This window comes from Malus sylvestris, chromosome 3 (genome assembly GCF_916048215.2).
Source record: "Malus sylvestris chromosome 3, drMalSylv7.2, whole genome shotgun sequence".
NCBI lineage: Eukaryota > Viridiplantae > Streptophyta > Magnoliopsida > Rosales > Rosaceae > Malus > Malus sylvestris.
The window spans coordinates 33884879-33903591 of record NC_062262.1 but is presented as its reverse complement, the minus strand read 5'-3'; the positions used below and the strand labels follow the sequence as shown (position 1 = coordinate 33903591).

General features: G+C 37.1%; 2 protein-coding genes across 3 annotated transcripts; both read right to left on the bottom strand.

Annotated features, from left to right (window-relative positions):
- Positions 1-8213: 8213 nt before the first annotated feature.
- On the bottom strand, positions 8214-9866 carry LOC126614328 (probable inactive patatin-like protein 9). Its single transcript, XM_050281922.1, has 2 exons — positions 8708-9866; positions 8214-8623 (listed from the first exon to the last, which is right to left on the bottom strand). Exons 1-2 carry the CDS (start codon positions 9632-9634, stop codon positions 8390-8392), a joined length of 1161 nt encoding a protein of 386 aa, XP_050137879.1. The 5' UTR covers positions 9635-9866; the 3' UTR covers positions 8214-8389.
- Positions 9867-15924: 6058 nt separating this feature from the next.
- LOC126616685 (mavicyanin-like) lies at positions 15925-17715 on the bottom strand. 2 transcript variants are annotated; one of them, XM_050284772.1, is made up of 3 exons: positions 17553-17715; positions 17162-17373; positions 15925-16450 (listed from the first exon to the last, which is right to left on the bottom strand). In XM_050284772.1, the coding sequence occupies exons 2-3, from the start codon at positions 17340-17342 to the stop codon at positions 16017-16019; spliced, it is 615 nt and encodes a 204-aa protein (XP_050140729.1). In that variant the 5' UTR covers positions 17343-17373; positions 17553-17715; the 3' UTR covers positions 15925-16016. The 2 variants fall into 2 exon arrangements, with proteins under 2 accessions (XP_050140729.1, XP_050140728.1); XM_050284771.1 differs by having other exon boundaries at positions 17162-17715.
- Between the last annotated feature and the right edge of the window lie 998 nt (positions 17716-18713).

Sequence of the window (18713 nt, the reverse complement as noted above, 5' to 3'; positions counted from 1 at the left end):
ATTGTTGCAAAATGCAAAGTCATGGATGGAGATATTGATCATGACATTTCATTTCAAATAAGTTACAAAAAATGGTACAAAATAGTACGTACGTAGGGTAAACTGAGAGAAAGAGACAATGGAAAGGACCTGCTGCAAATTCTTATAGGGATGAATAAGTAGGTGAAAGAAATGGATGGACAACTGAGATGTGCTGCACCAAAAAACCAAAAAATTAGCACTTAGCCACGTAAAATATTAAATCCCAGTGCCAAAATTAGATGAGGTCCCCCCTAAACGGCCAACCTAACCTCACATTCCTCTACTCCTTTTACCATGAAAGCCGACGGAATTGAAAAAACCATGCACACTGAAATCCCTAGGATTCTGTTTTCTCTTCTCTTTGTGAATGTGATCCCCACGGAGTCCACATCAAACAGGTTGGCTGGCTCTACTCCACAGTACAGTCACACGAGAGAGAGAGAAGAACTTAGTTTTTTAATCACAATGGTATTTGAGATTGTCATAACTCCTTATTTTAGTCATTGAGATTTAAAATCGATATAAGTATTGATCCCTGAGATTGTCCACCGTTAATCATTCTGGTCCTTCGGGAGAAATCCCATTTGAATTGAGGGTATTTTTGTCAAATCAACACCTCCACTTGAACTGATGGTTTCTTCAATTTAACGGAGATTTTTCACAGAGTGACCAAAATGATTGACGGCGGACAATCTCATGGACCACTTTTATCGATTTTAAATCTCATAGACCATAGTGTGGAGTTATGACAATCTTAGAGATCATTCTGGTTAAAATACCGAAGAACTTTTATGACACGATTATACTGTTATTATGGTGTTGTATGTATGTGATATACCGTTATGGAAAAAACACGCAAATAATCTGTTTGTTAATACTATACCTTAAGTCGGATTCATGTGATATCAACCATGTAACTAACTCATGTTATAACATGTGTGTTAACAAAAAACCCGTAACAACCATCACACTCATAAACGTTTCTGTCATTTCTCACGCATTGTTTAATAAGCCGTAAATCTTGTCTTATTTATTGACACTATTGTCATTCCAACATCCGGTAGAAAATGGAAAGTATATGTATATATATATATTTTTTTTCGAAAGATAAGATTTTATTGGAATAAAAAGTTTAAATACGAATAGCTACATTTGCATCTTCTGCCAAGATATTGAAAAGAAACTCTGGACCTAACTCATCCCAACCAAATCTCCCGCCATGCTTAACAACGTACTCCGCCACTGAATGAGCTGCACGATTACATAGCCGAGGGGTAAAGCAAAACTTTACCGACTGGAATAACGTCACCATTCTCCAAATGTCATGGAGATAAACCTCAAGAGACGCATCAACCATGACCTCCTTATTCAACAACTGAATCAACCCCTTTGAATCCGATTCCACCACCAACCTACTACCATCATCCATAGCCCCACTATCAATAATTTGACAAAAAACAATTATGCATCTACTATGTAAGAAAAATCCAAAAGGAAAACAGAAAATTTAGGAACATATGCAAACTAGTGGCCTAGGCCCCTACGAAGCGATTCACATTAAGAGAAAAACTTACATGTATCTGTTCCATTCAATATATATATCATATTAGGCGCCCCAATATAAACGTAATGACAACATGCAAGTTCTTTACCAAGCCAATGACGGATACTTAATGGGACCTAGATGGTCCCAGGATCACCCGGTGTCTGAGAAATATACATGTGAGGTCTTTCGAGACTCTCCAAATGCCTAGTATGGATCTTTTTTGTGCCCACCAAGTGTTTGAAGAAATGCATGTCGTATATTGCGTCGACAACACTCCTCAAATTCTCTCAACAGTACTCATCAGACTGCTTCGACATATGTCAATATGTGTTGACATGTGCGTTACTTTGTTCAGCTGACAACAACAAACTCACTAAGTATTCGACAAAATGTCTTAGTGATAAACTGAATTTTTTTTGCGCGCTTCACGCTATATTTCTATCGAAAAAACTTAAACCTTTAACACTAGACTCCTTAAGATTCGAATCCTAAATCCGTCAATTAGACCTAACATATGGTATTAGGGGTGGGTTTGGTTTAAATCGGTTCGGTTTTTTGCCAAAACCGAAACCAAACCGAAATTTCGGTTCGGTTCGGTTCGGTTCATTTTTTTTTCGGTTCGGTTTTTTCCGGTTCGGTTTCGGTTTTTTGTTTTTTTTTTCTTTCAAAAAATGAAAAACATTGAAATTTTAAATTTTAACATATCCAACACAATCATAACATAAGCATTCTAACTAGAATCAAAGACAATGAAAATAAACATTTAAAGTTGAACTAAAATCATCAATCAAGTCTTCCAAAGTCCAAACTAACAACCTCACAACACAAAAATCGTACAAATGACTTAGAAAAGTTAAATTGTATGATGTTGTTCAAAGATCAAGGTTGTTTGCTTGTAACTGCATGTTGACAACTTGATTAGTAAAAGTAATGCGTGGGTGGATTTATTTAGTGTGTGTTGGATTCTTTTCCATCACAAATTACCCAAGTAATCTACCCGAAATAAATGTTTATGGATTCTGTTACATATTATATGAGAGTAGATTTGGAAAAGAAAGCTGGGGCAGAAGTAGACAGTGCTATGGAGATGGATGTAGGTACTTCAGGAGGAGGTTTGGTTCCGGAACCTTATATGGGGGATAAATAATAGGTTAGGGTTTAGAGTTTTTATAGGCCTTTTAAAAATATTTTGAGCTTAAAGTTTGGCAACACATTGGGTTTAGCACATTTTAACTTACAAATTGGGTTTAGAAAATAATACCCAAAACAAATAATTTAATAAAAAAATTAATTTAATTAATTCGGTTTGGTTCGGTTTCTAGATCACTAAAACCGAACCGAACCAAAAGAATTCGGTTCGGTTCGGTTTTTTCAATTCGGTTCGGTTTTTTCGTTCGGTTCGGTTTTTTCGGTTTCGGTTCGGTTTGATTTTCGGTTTTTTGAACCCACCCCTATATGGTATAATTGAGAACCGAAAGGTGTGAAATTTAATGAAAGATGTGTGTGTGTGTGTGTGTGTGTGTGAGTAGAGTAGGTTTTGCAATTTAAGAAGATGAATGTTGAAAAGGTTGTTTGTTACAGGCTTACGGTATGTGAAATCTTGCTCACCTAATAACGGGATTCGGTTCCTTTTCTTTGCCTACATTAATTACTACATATTTCAGTTGTAGCTGAAAATAATATGCAAAAGGGTTTGCAGGGCCCACTAGTTTGATGTTCTCAAAGTACAACATGGTACTTTTTTGTTCAATTAGTCATGAATAAAATTACTGCATTTGCGATAATTATTTTGTTCTTAAATAGTTTCTGGGATAATTAATACAGTCTTTAATTTGCATAATTAAAATTTGGTTAAATCTTAGAATTCGTCTTTGAACTTTCAGCGTAGTTTAGATATGATTCGTAAATTAAAATTTAACAAAACGTGCGTCATTGTTCCTTTGCATGTCAGAATTTTTGGGCTCCAGATCTGCTGTCCCGGACTCTGTGTCTCATTTGTGTCTCGTTCTTAATTTTTTGACACGTGTCCCTTACTTAACGCCAACATCTAACACTGTTAAGTTTTAAACTACTTAATAAATAAATAAAAATTAAAAACCCAGGCATGGAGAGAGCCATTCGGCTTCTCCGCCTCGCCATCGCAAACCCAGCACGACAAACCCAGCAAAGAGCAAAGTAGAAAAATTCGAAAATCAAGCTGAAGAAGAAGATGATGACGATGGGTAATGGGTTGGTGAATAAAGAGACCGGCGAGATCGGTGGCCGGAGCCCACGTGTTTCTGCAATTGGGAACTAAACGGCCGGTGCTCTTATTTTTTAGTTTGCTTTTTTTTCCAGATCTGATCAAATCAAGAGAGAGATGCACCTGGGAGAGAAACGGTACGGTGACTTCTAAATCACCGTCCAACAGAAAAATTCTCAGCAGAGAGAGATGCACCTCACCAGTGAAAAGTTTGACTGCAAAAATTCTGGGTATCTGGAGTTTGGGGGTGGGTCTCGGGAGTTTCCTTATTTCTTTGATTTTTTTATAATTTATTTTATAAAAAGTAACAGTGTTTTGTGGAGTTAAATTGTAAAACACGTGTCATCAAACTAAACAAAGAGACACCAACGAGACATGGATTCCGGGACAGCAAACCCACAGCCGAATTTTTGTAAATTTGACTACATATGGCAGGGTACAGGGGACTCACAATAATATCCAAAATTGGTCCATTAAATTCACAATAGTTTATATTTGGTCACTAAACTTTTACCCTTATCACGGAACGCATATTTAGAATTAGATATGTGGACTCGCATGTGTGCCACATCATCATACTAACATAACTTTGGACAGAAATTAATGGCAGGGGCAATGGTGCATAGTTGTTAGTTTGTTCAACAAACAATAAGATAATCTACATTAAACAAAGTGAAAATGGATTCAAACACAGGACCTCGGGAGCAAGGATGAATGCTACCAACTGAGTTATAGTTTAGGGACCAAATGTTAATTAGGATGAAAGTTAAAACAATTGAACTCTTTTATGTGAGTCTCTTAGACCGTCATTGATGTGAGAAGTTACTTATCGTAGTAGTATATTTCAAAATAATTATACATTATCATGTGTATTTTAATTTTCAATGTTTGTCTGAAATATCTTCAAAGTGACGTAACTGGAGTAAGTAAATGTGACAACTCGTCCCTACTTTTCACTGGAATTTCTTTTTCATTGGTGTGTTTTGATGATTTTGCCCTTTTTGGACAAAAGTAGAATATGACGTGGACGTGGTTTTCAGTTTCATTTTCCTGATTTCGTATTAATTTAGTACTCGTCATCACGAGCGCGTGGACGCGAGTTAGACCCGAATCAGATTTGTAACGAAGAGTTACGCTCCGTTAAAGACAACAGGTAGATTTGTACATGTGTTTGTATTAATTTATCAGTGTTAGAAACATTGTGCTGAATAGATTTTCTGATTCCTTTTACTGTAGGAAATATGAAAAACCATATCCCTATTTTTTCTTTTTAACCCAACCCGTGCCTTCCCTTTTTGTCACTCACTAATCAACTTTCCCTCAAACCTCTCACCAATCCCATCTCTTCCCACTTCCCTGCAGCCAATCAGAAAAAGAGGAAAAAGCACACTCTCTCTCTTCATTCCCCCACTCTCTCCCGAAGTCTCTTATTCTCTGTAATCGCCATGAATAAGCGCCAAAGCTCGTAGATTGATCCCAAAAACTTTACCATTGTGTTCCCCTCACCTCCATGAACACAATCATACCACTGGATCACGAGTTGACCGAGTTTTGGACGTCGAACTTGGAAGGTTCGACTCGGCTTAATTTTTTCCCGACGAGTTACAAGCGAGTTACAAACTTTTAGGAAGTTTAAAGGCCTCCATTCAACTCCTCGAGGCTCTTACAACAAGTTTAAGGAAGCTTTGACGTCAAAACAACCAAGTTTCTAGTAGCCCAGTTTTAGCCGTACATTTCGAGGCTTTTTCAGGCCACCTCCGTCCACTTTTTGGACTTCAAACAGGCATAACGCGATTCTACTCTTCATAAGCTTCATTTCCATATAAATTTTGTAAAAAATGGTTGATAAATGAAGAAGATATAAAGGTTTGAAATTTTACCGTTTATGATGAAAATTTCCAGATTCCAACGAGTTCAGGCAGTGGACGACTGCGACCGGCAAAGACCATCGGAGAAGATGACAAAATATTCTGTCAACTTTGACGGAATATTCTAACGGCGTCAAGTAACGCCGTTAACTTCTGTTACCTTTTAACGGAATATTCCTAACGGTCGTTAGGCTTCCGTCAGCTCTACCTGCGTATGGCCGTGCCATAGCCGACGCATGGCGGTGCGTCCGGCGTCCAAAAATTGTTCTGAAAATTTGTGTAGGTCCACGACGTCGAGTAGATCGATTTCGTATAATCAAACCCTATGTTTGAGCAATCTACGAAAGTTTTATTTAAGTTTCCGTTTATGTGTTATTAAACTAAGTTAATTAATAATTTCACATATAGGGGGAAACGTATCCCGAGGATCGTTATTGTGATATTAATTGTAGTTTATTTTTATACCTATATATAATTATAGTTTCCTTTAATACGTATTTACTTCACTTTTACGCTTATATTGCCAAGTATTGTTATCGTGATATTAATTGTGATAAATGTTGCTATATGGTTGAGATATTACTGTCATGACATTCATACATATATGTACATGCTCATCTTACTACACCGGTGTTAGTACTTGCCCCAGGGCTAGGGCCAGTCCTTCACGTGTATGTTCACATCGCATAGTTCGCTCGCCTTAGATCCAATTTAGGTGCCAGTCATATCATATAGCTTGCATTAGGCAATTGCAACTCGTATGTGATATGCTTCTGCACCAGCCTTCATGTGATCGTAGTACTAGAGCGTATTGATTACACCCAGTCTTGTTCGTGTTAGAAATTATCTGTATGAACTCATGTGTCAGCTTAAAGGGACGAGCACTTAGTTATACTTGATTATCACATGATTATATTATTGCGGCATTTGATATATCATGACTTGGCATATTTCTGGTTATATTGTTGTTGTACTTTTGTTACATACTTACGTAGTATGTTTTACGAAAACTATACTTGTTTTACAACGAGGGGTTACTATGTTCGAAAATAAAGGTTTTCTTACAAACGTTGTTTTGCTGGCCCACTCAACTTTGTTTTTCGACCCTCCAGGTTTAGTAGCTATGTTTACGTGTAAACGAGGATTCTGGCAAATCTCAGGAGATGGTTATCTTCAGTGGTATAACCCTCATCCTATTTACTATACTGTTTGATGCTCTAACATCATGTGTGAAATGAGTTCAATCCCGCTCACTCGCTCACTCTTTAGATTATGCACTTTTAGGTATAAATTTATTCACATCTTCCACATCACTACACTTTATGGTTTCGTCACCTTACAGGTGTCGACCAGCACAGCTCAATTTGAAATTCTAGTGGATATTTCGGGTCATGATGTGTCAGTAAACCTCATAAACAAATCTTAATTGTAAGGGATTCCCCTAAATTCAGGATCATTTTTTGACAAAAGCATCCAATGTCAAATCCAAAACTATATATCAATCACAAGAAGGATATGATTTTTTTTCCTTTTTATAGGCCTGTGGCTGCATGTGGCTGAAAAACTAACACCTGAAAATTTGCCATCTGCCATCTGCCAATAGATTTTTAAATTACATGCATATGACGTTAATTTGTACTATAGGCAGATCCTTGTGATCATTTCTATTTGTATTTAGTTTTGAAAAAGATATATTGACAGACCACCAGGTCGAAATGCAGGCTGACACTCGAATAATTGGGAAATGAAAACTAAGCTCCCAAGTACACAAAGGTAAAATAAGTGAGATTCGTGTAACTGGAACCAACATATGGTATTGTGAATTGAGATTCTATCCAGATTTTGGTGTACAGAATCGACGGACTTAGAGATCCAGATCATTCATTTAAAATTTTACCGTCCTTATTTGTCCATCACACTAACACGCCTCACACATATTAAGGATCCGGATCTCCTTTGAACGACCCACATTTTTGAGTCGTCGGCTCCAGACTTGAAGATACATAGAGGATCTCGATTTCATTTCTCATCACATGACTAAAGTAACTCTAGTTGTATGATAGAATCTAATAGAGATTTTGGGTTTAGACGATAGTGGCCTCAAATTTACATCAAGTTTCAAAAAAGTTGATCGCATCCAAAATCAATTTATACGATAGTACACCAAAATCAAGTTTCATAAAAGTTGATCGCATCCAAAATCAAATTTACATCAAGTTTCATAAAAGTTTAGACGATAGTGGCCACAAAATCAATTTATACTACCAAAATAGAAAATTGATCGCATCCAATTCCTAATCTTGCACATGGATTTGGAACAATTCAATCTGGAGTTAATCTGATATGCCAGCACAATTGGTGTTTTTATGTTCCTTTGAGATACTTACCTACAACAACGCGGTCATTGTAACGCTAATTACATATTATCATATCATAAACAATGTTAAAACTCATAATATTTTAATGTTGATTAAAGATATCGTCACAGTTTCCACCTGGTGTAAGTTAGCTTTTCTACATCTTCCTTCGCGAAAAAGAGAAAAACATAATTGTGTCATTTAGTTGAATAATTAAAGATGCACAAGGGGTTATTATTAGCTGCTACTCGTAGTACGGTGAACCTGAGATCGGTTACAAATTACAGCTGCCAGAAAACCTACCAAAAGAGGAAAAATTACTGGAAAAAAAAAGAAAAAAAAATCCAAATTCTAACTAACGGCCGTTAGCGAGGGGGCTAACGCCGGAGTCCTTGCAGGGACTAGGTGGCAGACTGCTCCTTCCACAAGCCACGAGTCGTTGCACGAAACCCTCGATTCTCTCTCCGTTTGTCTCCGTCAATAACCGCTTCCCGCCAAACGGTAACGACTCCACCCCTCTCTCCTTCAACACATCCGCTTCCTCCTTCGATCGCTGGACCGCAAACACTTCGCTCCCCAATCCGAACGCCTGCAACAAACGCCGTCAATCATTCCGTAACAAAAACCTTTAATTAATCCAGATTAAGTTAATCTAATCTCCATAATTATATACCTGAATTCTGACGTAATCAGCGCGGTTATAACAGAAGGCGTTTCCCACCATCTGGTCAATGGTCTCGGAAACTCCGTCGAGCACAATGTCAACCACCGACGACGGCGAGCACTTTCCGTTACTCCGCCCCGCCTTCCCTCCGCTCAACGGGCCGTTACCTAACGACAAAACCAGCAGGTCCTCGACGCCGTTGACGGAGGGGAAGTCGCGCTTGTTGTTGAGTACGTGAGTCACAGCCGCCGCCGTCGGGTTGTTCATCACCAGACCACCGTCCACCGCCGAGCACGATGTCTTTCCGTCCACGGAGATCAGGCTGAACGGCTTGAACACGCTTGGAGTCGCTGACGTGGCGCGGCAGACTTTCCACATTTCGAAGTCGAAACTCGCCGACTCGGACGCGTCGGCTCGGGAGAACACGAACGGGGCGGAACTTTTCATGTCGTAGCAGGGAACCAGGAGAGGCTTACACGTGTCCTTGAGCGTCAGGACCTTCCCGTCCTCCCTCGTAAGAAGCTCCGCCAACGCCTTCTCCATGCTCCCGCCGGAGTACCTCCGGCGCCGGCGAAACACTCCACCAAACCTCAATTTGAACATGTCGGCATTCTTCTCGGAAACCGAGTTCACAGCATCTCTAGCGGTGTAGAGAGGGCGGCCGGAGCCGTCATCGGCGACAAGCATGGCGGCGAGGACGGCTCCGATGCCAGTACCGGTGACGAGGTCGAAGAAATCGGCGATTTGAGCGTGGGCGTCGCCGGTTTTGAGTCGGATCTGATCTTCGAGGTGGATCAAGGCGGCTCCGGCGACAATGCCGGTGGTGCCGCCGCCGTCGATGCTGAGGATCCGAGTTTTCTTGGCGGTTTGGCAGTGGGAGAGCCACTTCTGCTCCAGCTTCGTGAAGATCTCTAAGGTTACCTTGCTCAGCTCCATTTTGTGATTAATTGAATGCTTTGCGACAAGTGAGAGCGTTAAGAGTGTGAGAGTGCTCACGCTTTGTTGCCGATAAGCATTAATGGCGGAGAACTGCTCGTCTCTCTCTTCTGGTTTTTCTCTCTGTTTCTTTCTCTCACTAGAAAATGGAAAACGAAGTGGGTTTTTGGGTAGTTGGAGAGTTAAGAGCTACCAAAAACAGTGGGAGTGGGAGTGGGAGTGTGAGAGTGGGACGGCCTGTTTGGGAAGGACCTTCGGTACTGGTTTATATACGCGAACCGAAAAAAGCGAGTGGACCAATATATTTTTTTAAATTTTTTAATAATATGAGCGAAAAGTTTAAAATTATTATAATAATTTAAGAGCTTACAGGATTAGGTTTCAGAACTATTAAGATAATTTAGGAAAGGGAGACAAGATTTTTAATTGGACTGATATTACTATTTGTGCAATTTCCCCATTTGTTATTATTTATTAGTAGTATCTCTACTAATTAATATGTTAATCAAAATCTTATGAAATTACTAGTTTAATCTTCTAATTAAAACAAAATTTAAATAAGAAATATGGGACAGAAAATAAAAAAATTTCTCACACTTTGCATGTGCCCATATGCTAGTTATTTAATAGGAAAACTAACGAAAAATCCAAAAAAAATTTAGTTTTAATGAAAAATGACAAATAAAGTTATGGTTAATAGTACCAAAAAAAAGGTAAAAATATGATTTTTCGTTAAAAATTAACAGTAATTTTGTTAAAACTCTCTTATTTAATTTGCGCTTTTTACAAAAATCGTATGTGATTTCCTAGCACGTGCAAATGTGCGTGTAAATTTCGGGTTACGGGCAAGCGCGAACCTCGGCTTGTTAGCCGGCTCAGCTGCCGCTCGTCAACTGTCTTCCCTCCTCTCGCATATTTATTTACATTTACATTTTTTTTTTCCTTAATTTTTTATGTGTTTTTTATTTTCTGTTCTGGTTAGATTGTCTTATAAATCAGATGCTGCCAAGTGAGGAAGGAGACTGGAAATAATGGTGAAACACCATGGTACTAAACTAATCCCAGTAGTCTTGCCAGACAGTTGTCCAAGATTTATCTTAATCCCCTTAATTAACTGATTAGCTGATCTAAACAGCAAACAATTCAAGCTTGCATTTTCATGTTTTTCTTTATTTCTTTTTAGAATATATCATATAATTTCTCATTGCTACGAATTGACAACTACTCACATATTTCTTGTTGTATAGTGTTATTTGTTTTTTCTCTCATATTACATGACTAATTACATGATGAGAATAGAAGAATACGAGATTAACGGGCCTAAAATAGATATGCATGTATATTGTCAGCAAGATGCGTAGCCAAATTAGCTAGGATAATGTGTTCTTCTAATGCACCTCAATCCGAATCTATATCCCTATTATTTAGATTAGGTTAGAATATTGCTCGAGTCACAAAAGTGTTCGATAGACAAGTATAGTACTAAGTGCAAATCTAGTTGTGCCTCAAATCTGGTGGTAGCTTATTAGTTTAGAATAATTTTTTATTTTTAAAGGCGGACAACTGGTGACAAATCCCGGTTATCCTTCCATTTTGGGAGCCAGAAAGACTCACAAGGAAAGTAATAAACGATTTGCAACTTTACATGCATACTCAATGATCCAATGCCAAGATAGATGTGTATTAATTGCCCAGCAAACAGACTTGCACCCTCAAATCTATGACGAAGTTATGAATTTTTTTCCCTTGCAAATGTATTAGGGTTTTCTTATTCTTTATCGGTCTACCTCAATTTTCGACAAAGAATTTGACTTATAAGCGGTTTTATATTTCTTCACTCCTTTGTCTCTTCCGTAATTTGTATTTATCTCTCTCGTCAATTGACTCATACAACCCAAAATAACTTAGAATCTCTCGCCGAAAAGTCAATTAACATATAAACTTTGAAGCTAATGTTAGCAACATTGGATACTGCTCCACTTGATCTAATGTGCCATATATTGCTATAATTGCAGGTTTATTAGTTCGTTGAATCTTAACTGATGATATGATGATCCGACAGAAAGTTCTAAAATCTCATGTCATACTGCTAAAAAATCTTGATTAGCATAATTAATTGATGCATTATCTAAAATCTCATGTGATACTGCTAGAAAATCTTGATTAGCATAATTAAGTGATGCATTAAACAAATCATGCGAGCTACAGCTAGGTTAAATTTGGAGATGGAAGTCTTCTTTGTTTCTCGACGGTAAAGTAAGACTAAGCTCATGAGTTTATTACCCTAAGTCGGAACAAGTTGATAAAATCCCATTTTTTACGTCTCCACGGGCGTTAAAAATAAAAGAGACTGATGGAGTTTCTCTGGCTTTTAGCTGAGTTGATTTTTACCCCGATGTACTACTTTACAATCTCTGCTGTGAATATCTGTAAGCCTGCCAAACAGTCTGTCCCTCATCACAGGGTATCCATGGCAGGATGCACAACCACACAGGCAAGCACACACCATATCTTAGTATTAAAGTCCCATCTCTGTTACAACTTCTGCATTCATATATAAATGATATATGAAAGATAGATTTGGTACGACATTCATGTCTAAAATCGGGACTAGGATTCTCTCATCTTCTCTTTCCATCCCCTTCCCTCTTTTTCTCTCACATCTTTTATTTTGTCTTTCTCTTTCTATATAAAATTAATATAAGATGTTGACATGGTTTAACCGTAATCGTTCAAATAGGAGAGAAGGGGAGGGAAGGAAAGGGGAAAAAAGTTGGGAGAGAATCCTACTCCCTAAAATCGAACCAGCAAAAAAAAAAAGTGACCTCCATCATCATACACAAAAAAAATATATCCTCTGATTTATTTTTGGGAAATTTCCTAGAGCAAAGGAAAGTGATTTCCCTCCATCATTATACAAAAAAAAATATATCCTCTTATTTCTTTTCGGGAAATTTCCTAGCAATTATTTCAATCCACCATGATGAGAGTATCAATCTCATATCGGAAAATTAAGGGACCTTGTATGTGTTTTTAATTATAAGTAGTTGGACTACTCTCCATATTACCAATTAATTTTATGGTGAAATCTCAACTTTCTTCATGGTATCAGAGCATATTGTCCCGAATATGAAGCCCAACGGCTACACCTACTCCACGTCACTCGATTTGTGTTGTCCACGTAATAAGCTTGAAAATTTGTCACACATAAGGGGAAGTGTTGAGAGTATCAATCCCACATGAAATGAGGGACCTTGCATGTCCTAAGTACTTGAGTTACTCTCCATATTGTCAATTAATTTTATAATGGAACCAAAATATTGGAGGCATATAGTATAGGAATGAGTTCAGGTTTTGAGTATAGTGGGCTAAGTCTATTAAACTCAAAACACCAATGTAAACTTGAATCAAACCCAGTCATTTTGATTTATATATTAATTCAGTGTTACATGTTAGTGTTACATAAATTAAACTCAAGCAACCCAATTTCCATATACGAAAATCAAACTCACATAGAACATTGCGAAATGCCACAAAAACTGTGTTATTTATAAAAGTTTTTACTAGCATTTCAAAATGACATCATGCACTCTTCAAAGTGTACTTTTCTCGACATTTTGGTAGCCGAAAAAGTAATTTCTTTTTTCTATTTTTTGCTAGGTAATAAACTTTCTTAAGATAAAGAGAATTCCCAAGAACACTCGGAACCCATACAATCAAATATAAACGTTTGGCGTGCCTCACCAGGAAGCACCCTATCCCAATACAAATGTTTTCAACATTTTAACCAACAGAAGTAATAGCACATGCGAAGAAGTTTGCTTCTCTAAAAACATGTTGCCACGCTGATTAGAATAAAAAGAAATCGCTAGCCATTTGATGTTGTCAACAATAATTCTAAGCCTCCAAGGATCTTGCAACGGTTGAAAATCCCAGCTATAATCATCTTGGAGTCGCCCTCAACTTTCACATCCTTGATATTTCTTTATATTTCCAAATTTGTTATCTTTTTCTCATTGGACTGCCTAAAGGCCCAAAACTCCACCATCTTTCTTCAAGAGATTACAATGTGTTCCACCAAACAAATGGGTTACATGGACCATCCTTCAACAACTAATCACTTTTTGTACCCAACAATATCACTATCAAAGGCGTTAAAATTGTAATATTTACTTCTCAGTCAAGTCTTAGGGGCTTTTAGGCCTCATCATTATGTGAGCATGTTTGAAACGCGTATTTGGTAAGTTTCTTTTTTGCCAAGATGTTTGGTGGTATGTTAATTTGTTTAGGAAGTTTCTTCCTCTTTGTGGAGAGTGATTATGTGAAGGCCACTGCAACACGTAATAGGACCTATTCGGACTCGTTGGCAATAGGTTTGATTGTGGATGATGTGTTGCAGGTGGCCTCCTCCTTCTCTAGGTTGAATTTTATTCATGTTTCTCGTTTATGTAATGAGGTTGCCCATCGTCTTGCAAAGTTTGGTTTGACTAGTAGCAATAATTTAGTTTGGACTGAGGAAGCTCCTATTCTCATTCAGGATCTCCTCCTCCAAGACATTTTTAGCTCCTCATGAGTTTATTTCGAATCAATACAATGCTTTTCTTTCAAAAAAAAAAAAATATTGTATCAAATCGACAATATCAATGCAATATTTGATACTTGGTTTATGCCACATCAAGATTAAATCGCAAACTATCAGATTTCGATATAATGAGACAATATCTACATTATTGTCACATATTGAAACGATGTTGGTATAATGTGACTAATTGCTAAAGTAAATTGTCCAATACTCAAACCCAACAAATAAGAAAAAAGAAGATCAAATCAAAGGGATAAGCAAACTTAATCTAATTAAAGTAATTAAGATTAAGTACAGAGATACTTTGTTATTGATATATGAAACAGCATACAAAATATTAATAAACACCAAAATAATGATGGGGTTGGAGATATTAACACTAAACCAAAATTAATAATATTTCAATAAAATTAAATGAAAGAAAGTATTTTTCATAAATTAATCTTAAGCAATTTAAGCAAAGACCGCCACAGCCATCAAAACTTGCATGATAGTTACCCTTTGGATGAGCCCTAGGATGGGCTGGAGTATGGCTTGGGCTTGGGCCATGGCTTTGAGTAGGGCTTGGATCGTGGCTTGAGGGGTTGAGCTTGGACCTGAGTGAGTTGGGCTTGGGTTCGAAGGGATTGGGCTCGGACTTAAACGTGATGGACTAGGACTTTAAGCTCTGGTTTGATACTTAGGAGATTCTGAAAAAAGTGGCTATCAAAAAGCCAAAAACACAAAGCTGCAAAACTCAGCTTTGAAAAACCAGCTTTTTTTCACATCTGGTTTACATAAAAGTTTATCAAATACTATAATACTGTTTTTTTTTCAAAAGCACTTTTAAAAAAAGTTTAATATACACTCAGCTGCTTTATTTCACAACTGCTTATTCTCATAGCACAACAAAAACATTTTTTTTCTTCAAAGCACAGCAATACCAAACCAGCCATAAATGTATGCGCACATCACAATCTCTGCTAGAGTGAAAGGGTAACCATTGGATGTTTTGTCTTGCACTTTTTGAAATGTTTTACTTCCAGTTGTATAATACCTTGCTTATTGGCTTCGTACTTAAAAACTGCAAAAGCAATTTTGCAATGCGTGTCAAAGAATCCGTTGTGATGACTTTGTGTGGCCTTAATTCGGTGTTGGTCGGTTGTAGTCGCCGATACGAATCTGTTGTGTCTATCGTCTTTGTAACAGATTTGTGCTGGGGGCAGTTGTAGTTTTTCGTGCATGTGGTAGCCGTTAGAGATTCAATCAAGTTGTTTGTTTGAACATATTTACTATAGATCAATGTCTTGTTCCAGGAGCATTGTCCCCAATCGACACCTATATATTCGTTTGTATTGTTTGATGAAATGGCACTCTATCATTTCTTGTAAAAAAAAATTAGCTAAAAATGACCACCAAACGGTGTTTTGCTTTTTGTCTCTTCCCCTTGCATTGGCCAACCTGTACATGTACTGAAATGTGTACGGATGCGTACGTACTAATTTCTGCAATCATCTTATTGTATATCAAGTGACTTACTTTCATGGCATCATCAGAACAATTAGGTATAAGGGCTTACTCAACAATACGATTAAATTTAGTTTTATCGACATCTCTAACGGATAATTAAAGAAATTAATCCATGTTCTGATTACATTAAAACAACTAATTTTTCATTTGAAAGTGGAATATCTTAAGTTCAATTATCAGAAACAACATTTCTATACCAAATTATTGATAATTCATTGTGACACTTAACCTAACATCCACCTCCAAGCTCCGTTATATAAAACAAATGAATAACAAAAACCAATTACACTATTAATAAAAAGAAGCAAGAACCCCCATAATCATCGCAAGTATAAGTAGCCCATTAGAAGACTGGACAAATGGAGCACTGCTCTTCTCGGATGAGACAGGAGCAGGTGAAACTGATGCATTAGGGTTTGAAGAACTGGGAGCTGGGGTGTGACTCGGACTTGATGCATTAGGGTTTGAAGAACTGGGTGGTGGGGTGTGAATCGGACTTGATGCATTAGGGCTTGATGATGAAGCAACAACTCTGATGTCAACCTTCTGGCCGGCCTGGCAGTGACCGGGGACACCGCAAATGTAGAACAAGTGTTCAGGTTTCGTCAACTTTATACTGTCGTTGCCGGAGGCGGTGGTGGTGATTGCATCCGTTGAGTTGCAGGCCTTGAAATTTCCGTGGGTCACTTGTGCCACATTATGCTCCTTGGCATTGTACTCAAAAACTGCACATGCAATAATACCACACTGTAAAGATAGTTGATTTGCGCTGCCACTAAAGAAATGTGGCGTTAGAGAGAAGCATTTGAAAATAAAAATATGTAGAGAAAAAAAACCTATCTAGTGTGAATAAAAAAAAGTTGAGTTTATGATTTTTTTTTTCTCTTCGAAACAATGTTTTAAGCAATTTTGACAATAAAATGGACTTTTAGGTGTTTTATTTAGGAAACAAATATGGTATCGAAAAACTCATGAGTGAGGATTATACGAAATTGAGAACACATCAATTAGTTCTTGGTTAGGTTGATATTTATTTCATTGAAGGGTGAGCTACCAGTGACAAAACCATCCGCTATTCCTTTTTTTTTTTAGAAAAAAAAAAACCTACCTATCCTCACATATTAGAAATAGTCTCATAATACCAAACTTCAAATTTTAAAGTTATTTTTTATTTTTTACAAACAAGTGATATAGGGTTTCACATCATGGAATTTAATTTAACAGTTACTCCCACAAGGTTCAAAATCGAACATCTTCTGACAAAGTAAAGACTATATCAAACAATCATAGCCCCATTTATCCAATAAGATTAAACCACAAGCATACATAACTGCACACAGGAAAGAACACAACCCTAATTAATCTTTATCAGAAACCCTGGTTAAATCCATATCAAACAATAGGGTGAAAAATAAGGGGAAAAATTTGCTTATTACCGATGGTGTCTCCAACATAAAAGGTCTTGCTAGCTGCCCATTCCTTGTAATTAAAACCATCTTTGGCTGTCCACCCATGGGAGTCACCCACCTTGTACACAGTACCACCAAAACACACCCCAGACAAAGCCACCACCATTACCACGGAAGAAACCAGTGAGTAATCCTTCACGAAAGCCATGGCTAATCAAATATTAAGAAAACACGGATATCTGTGACCACAGAAATTCAGTAAAATATAAAGATTATATCTCTGAATTTCGGAGTCAACTGTGATGAAGAGCACCTATAAGAGCATTTATATATGGTAAAATTCAATGGTGCAAATTGAGGAAATGAAATCCAAATATTATTCTTGACCAAAAAGTGGTAATTAAATTATGGTAATTACGAAAGCAATCTTTGATCGTTGATATGACGCGTCCGATCCAGCAATTCTTCTGGTATAGAATGATCATATCTTGATTCTTAAGTACAAAATCATATCTTATCAAAATTAAAAAAACAAGAATCGTATTACAAGGCAATAAATGTGGCTAGATTTTATGATAATGCAAAAAATCTGTTCACTCTTGTTTTGGTAGGTTGCAATCAATCCTTCCCATTTGTATAAATCTAGGTTAACCAGTCCAATGGTTTTGGTCCTCAATCTACCACAAATTAGGTCATCTAGTCCCCAATTTAACTAGAATACACTTTAGTCGACTTGGGTTCATAATTTTACAATCCTTTGAAACCAAACCAAACCCGAATTTCAGAGGTTGAGACGCACCAAACTATAAAAGGTTGGACTATCCAACTGATAGGATTAAAAGCACACCACAAAGTAACACACAAATGTCTTATTGATTTTCCTTATTAACACTAAGATTTGTCAATTGTAACATATGAAAATAAGGGTATTTCCCGTATAAGATTATTTTATTTAACTACTTAAAATGTCACAAAAACTGGGTTGCTGTCTCTACTGACCAGCCACCGAAAAATAATTGTTAGACCAACTTACACTTATCTAAAGTCTACGAAATTTTATATAAAGACACTAGACACACAGAGCTACACTCACACAAATTTTTTGGATTTTTGGAGTTGATTTGCTATTTAAATTAAATCGAACAAAAACAGGACAGAAACAGATTTTAAGCAGTTCACAAATTAAGAAAAACGAGTTAGGGGAATTGCTATCCACCACCAAATAATCATGCAAACATGTTATATTTCATTCAAATTCCTTTTATTTCCGGATGAAGATGCTCAAGTTGGCTCAATGTTAGAACTCAATCGATTACTCTTTCTTACGTAATATGTTAAGAGAATGACGTTTTCAACTTAACTTAGCCCCTAGCATGCAATCTAGAATGGCGTGTTCATAGATTTAACAAGTAGAAATCGTTAAGAACGAAAAGAGTTTGAGTCATCACAAGGCATCATAAGTACTAGAGTTGTCTTACTTATCCTAGAAATTAGTTCACATGTTAATTGCTATTAACAAGTACTACTATAGAACATATGTAGGTCCTCATTCGACAAGGGCAGACACACACATATTCAT

What these genes read in the sequence shown, in the direction of transcription:
- LOC126614328 (XM_050281922.1), bottom strand. Translation starts at nt 9,634, where the DNA reads ATGGAGCTGAGCAAGGTAACCTTAGAGATCTTCACGAAGCTGGAGCAG. An exon ending in CTGATTACGTCAGAATTCAG is followed by an intron (nt 8,624 to 8,707) that starts GTATATAATTAT and finishes CGTTTGTTGCAG; the next exon opens with GCGTTCGGATTGGGGAGCGA.
- LOC126616685 (XM_050284771.1), bottom strand. Translation starts at nt 17,342, where the DNA reads ATGGCTTTCGTGAAGGATTACTCACTGGTTTCTTCCGTGGTAATGGTG. An exon ending in TTATGTTGGAGACACCATCG is followed by an intron (nt 16,451 to 17,161) that starts GTAATAAGCAAA and finishes TTGCATGTGCAG; the next exon opens with TTTTTGAGTACAATGCCAAG.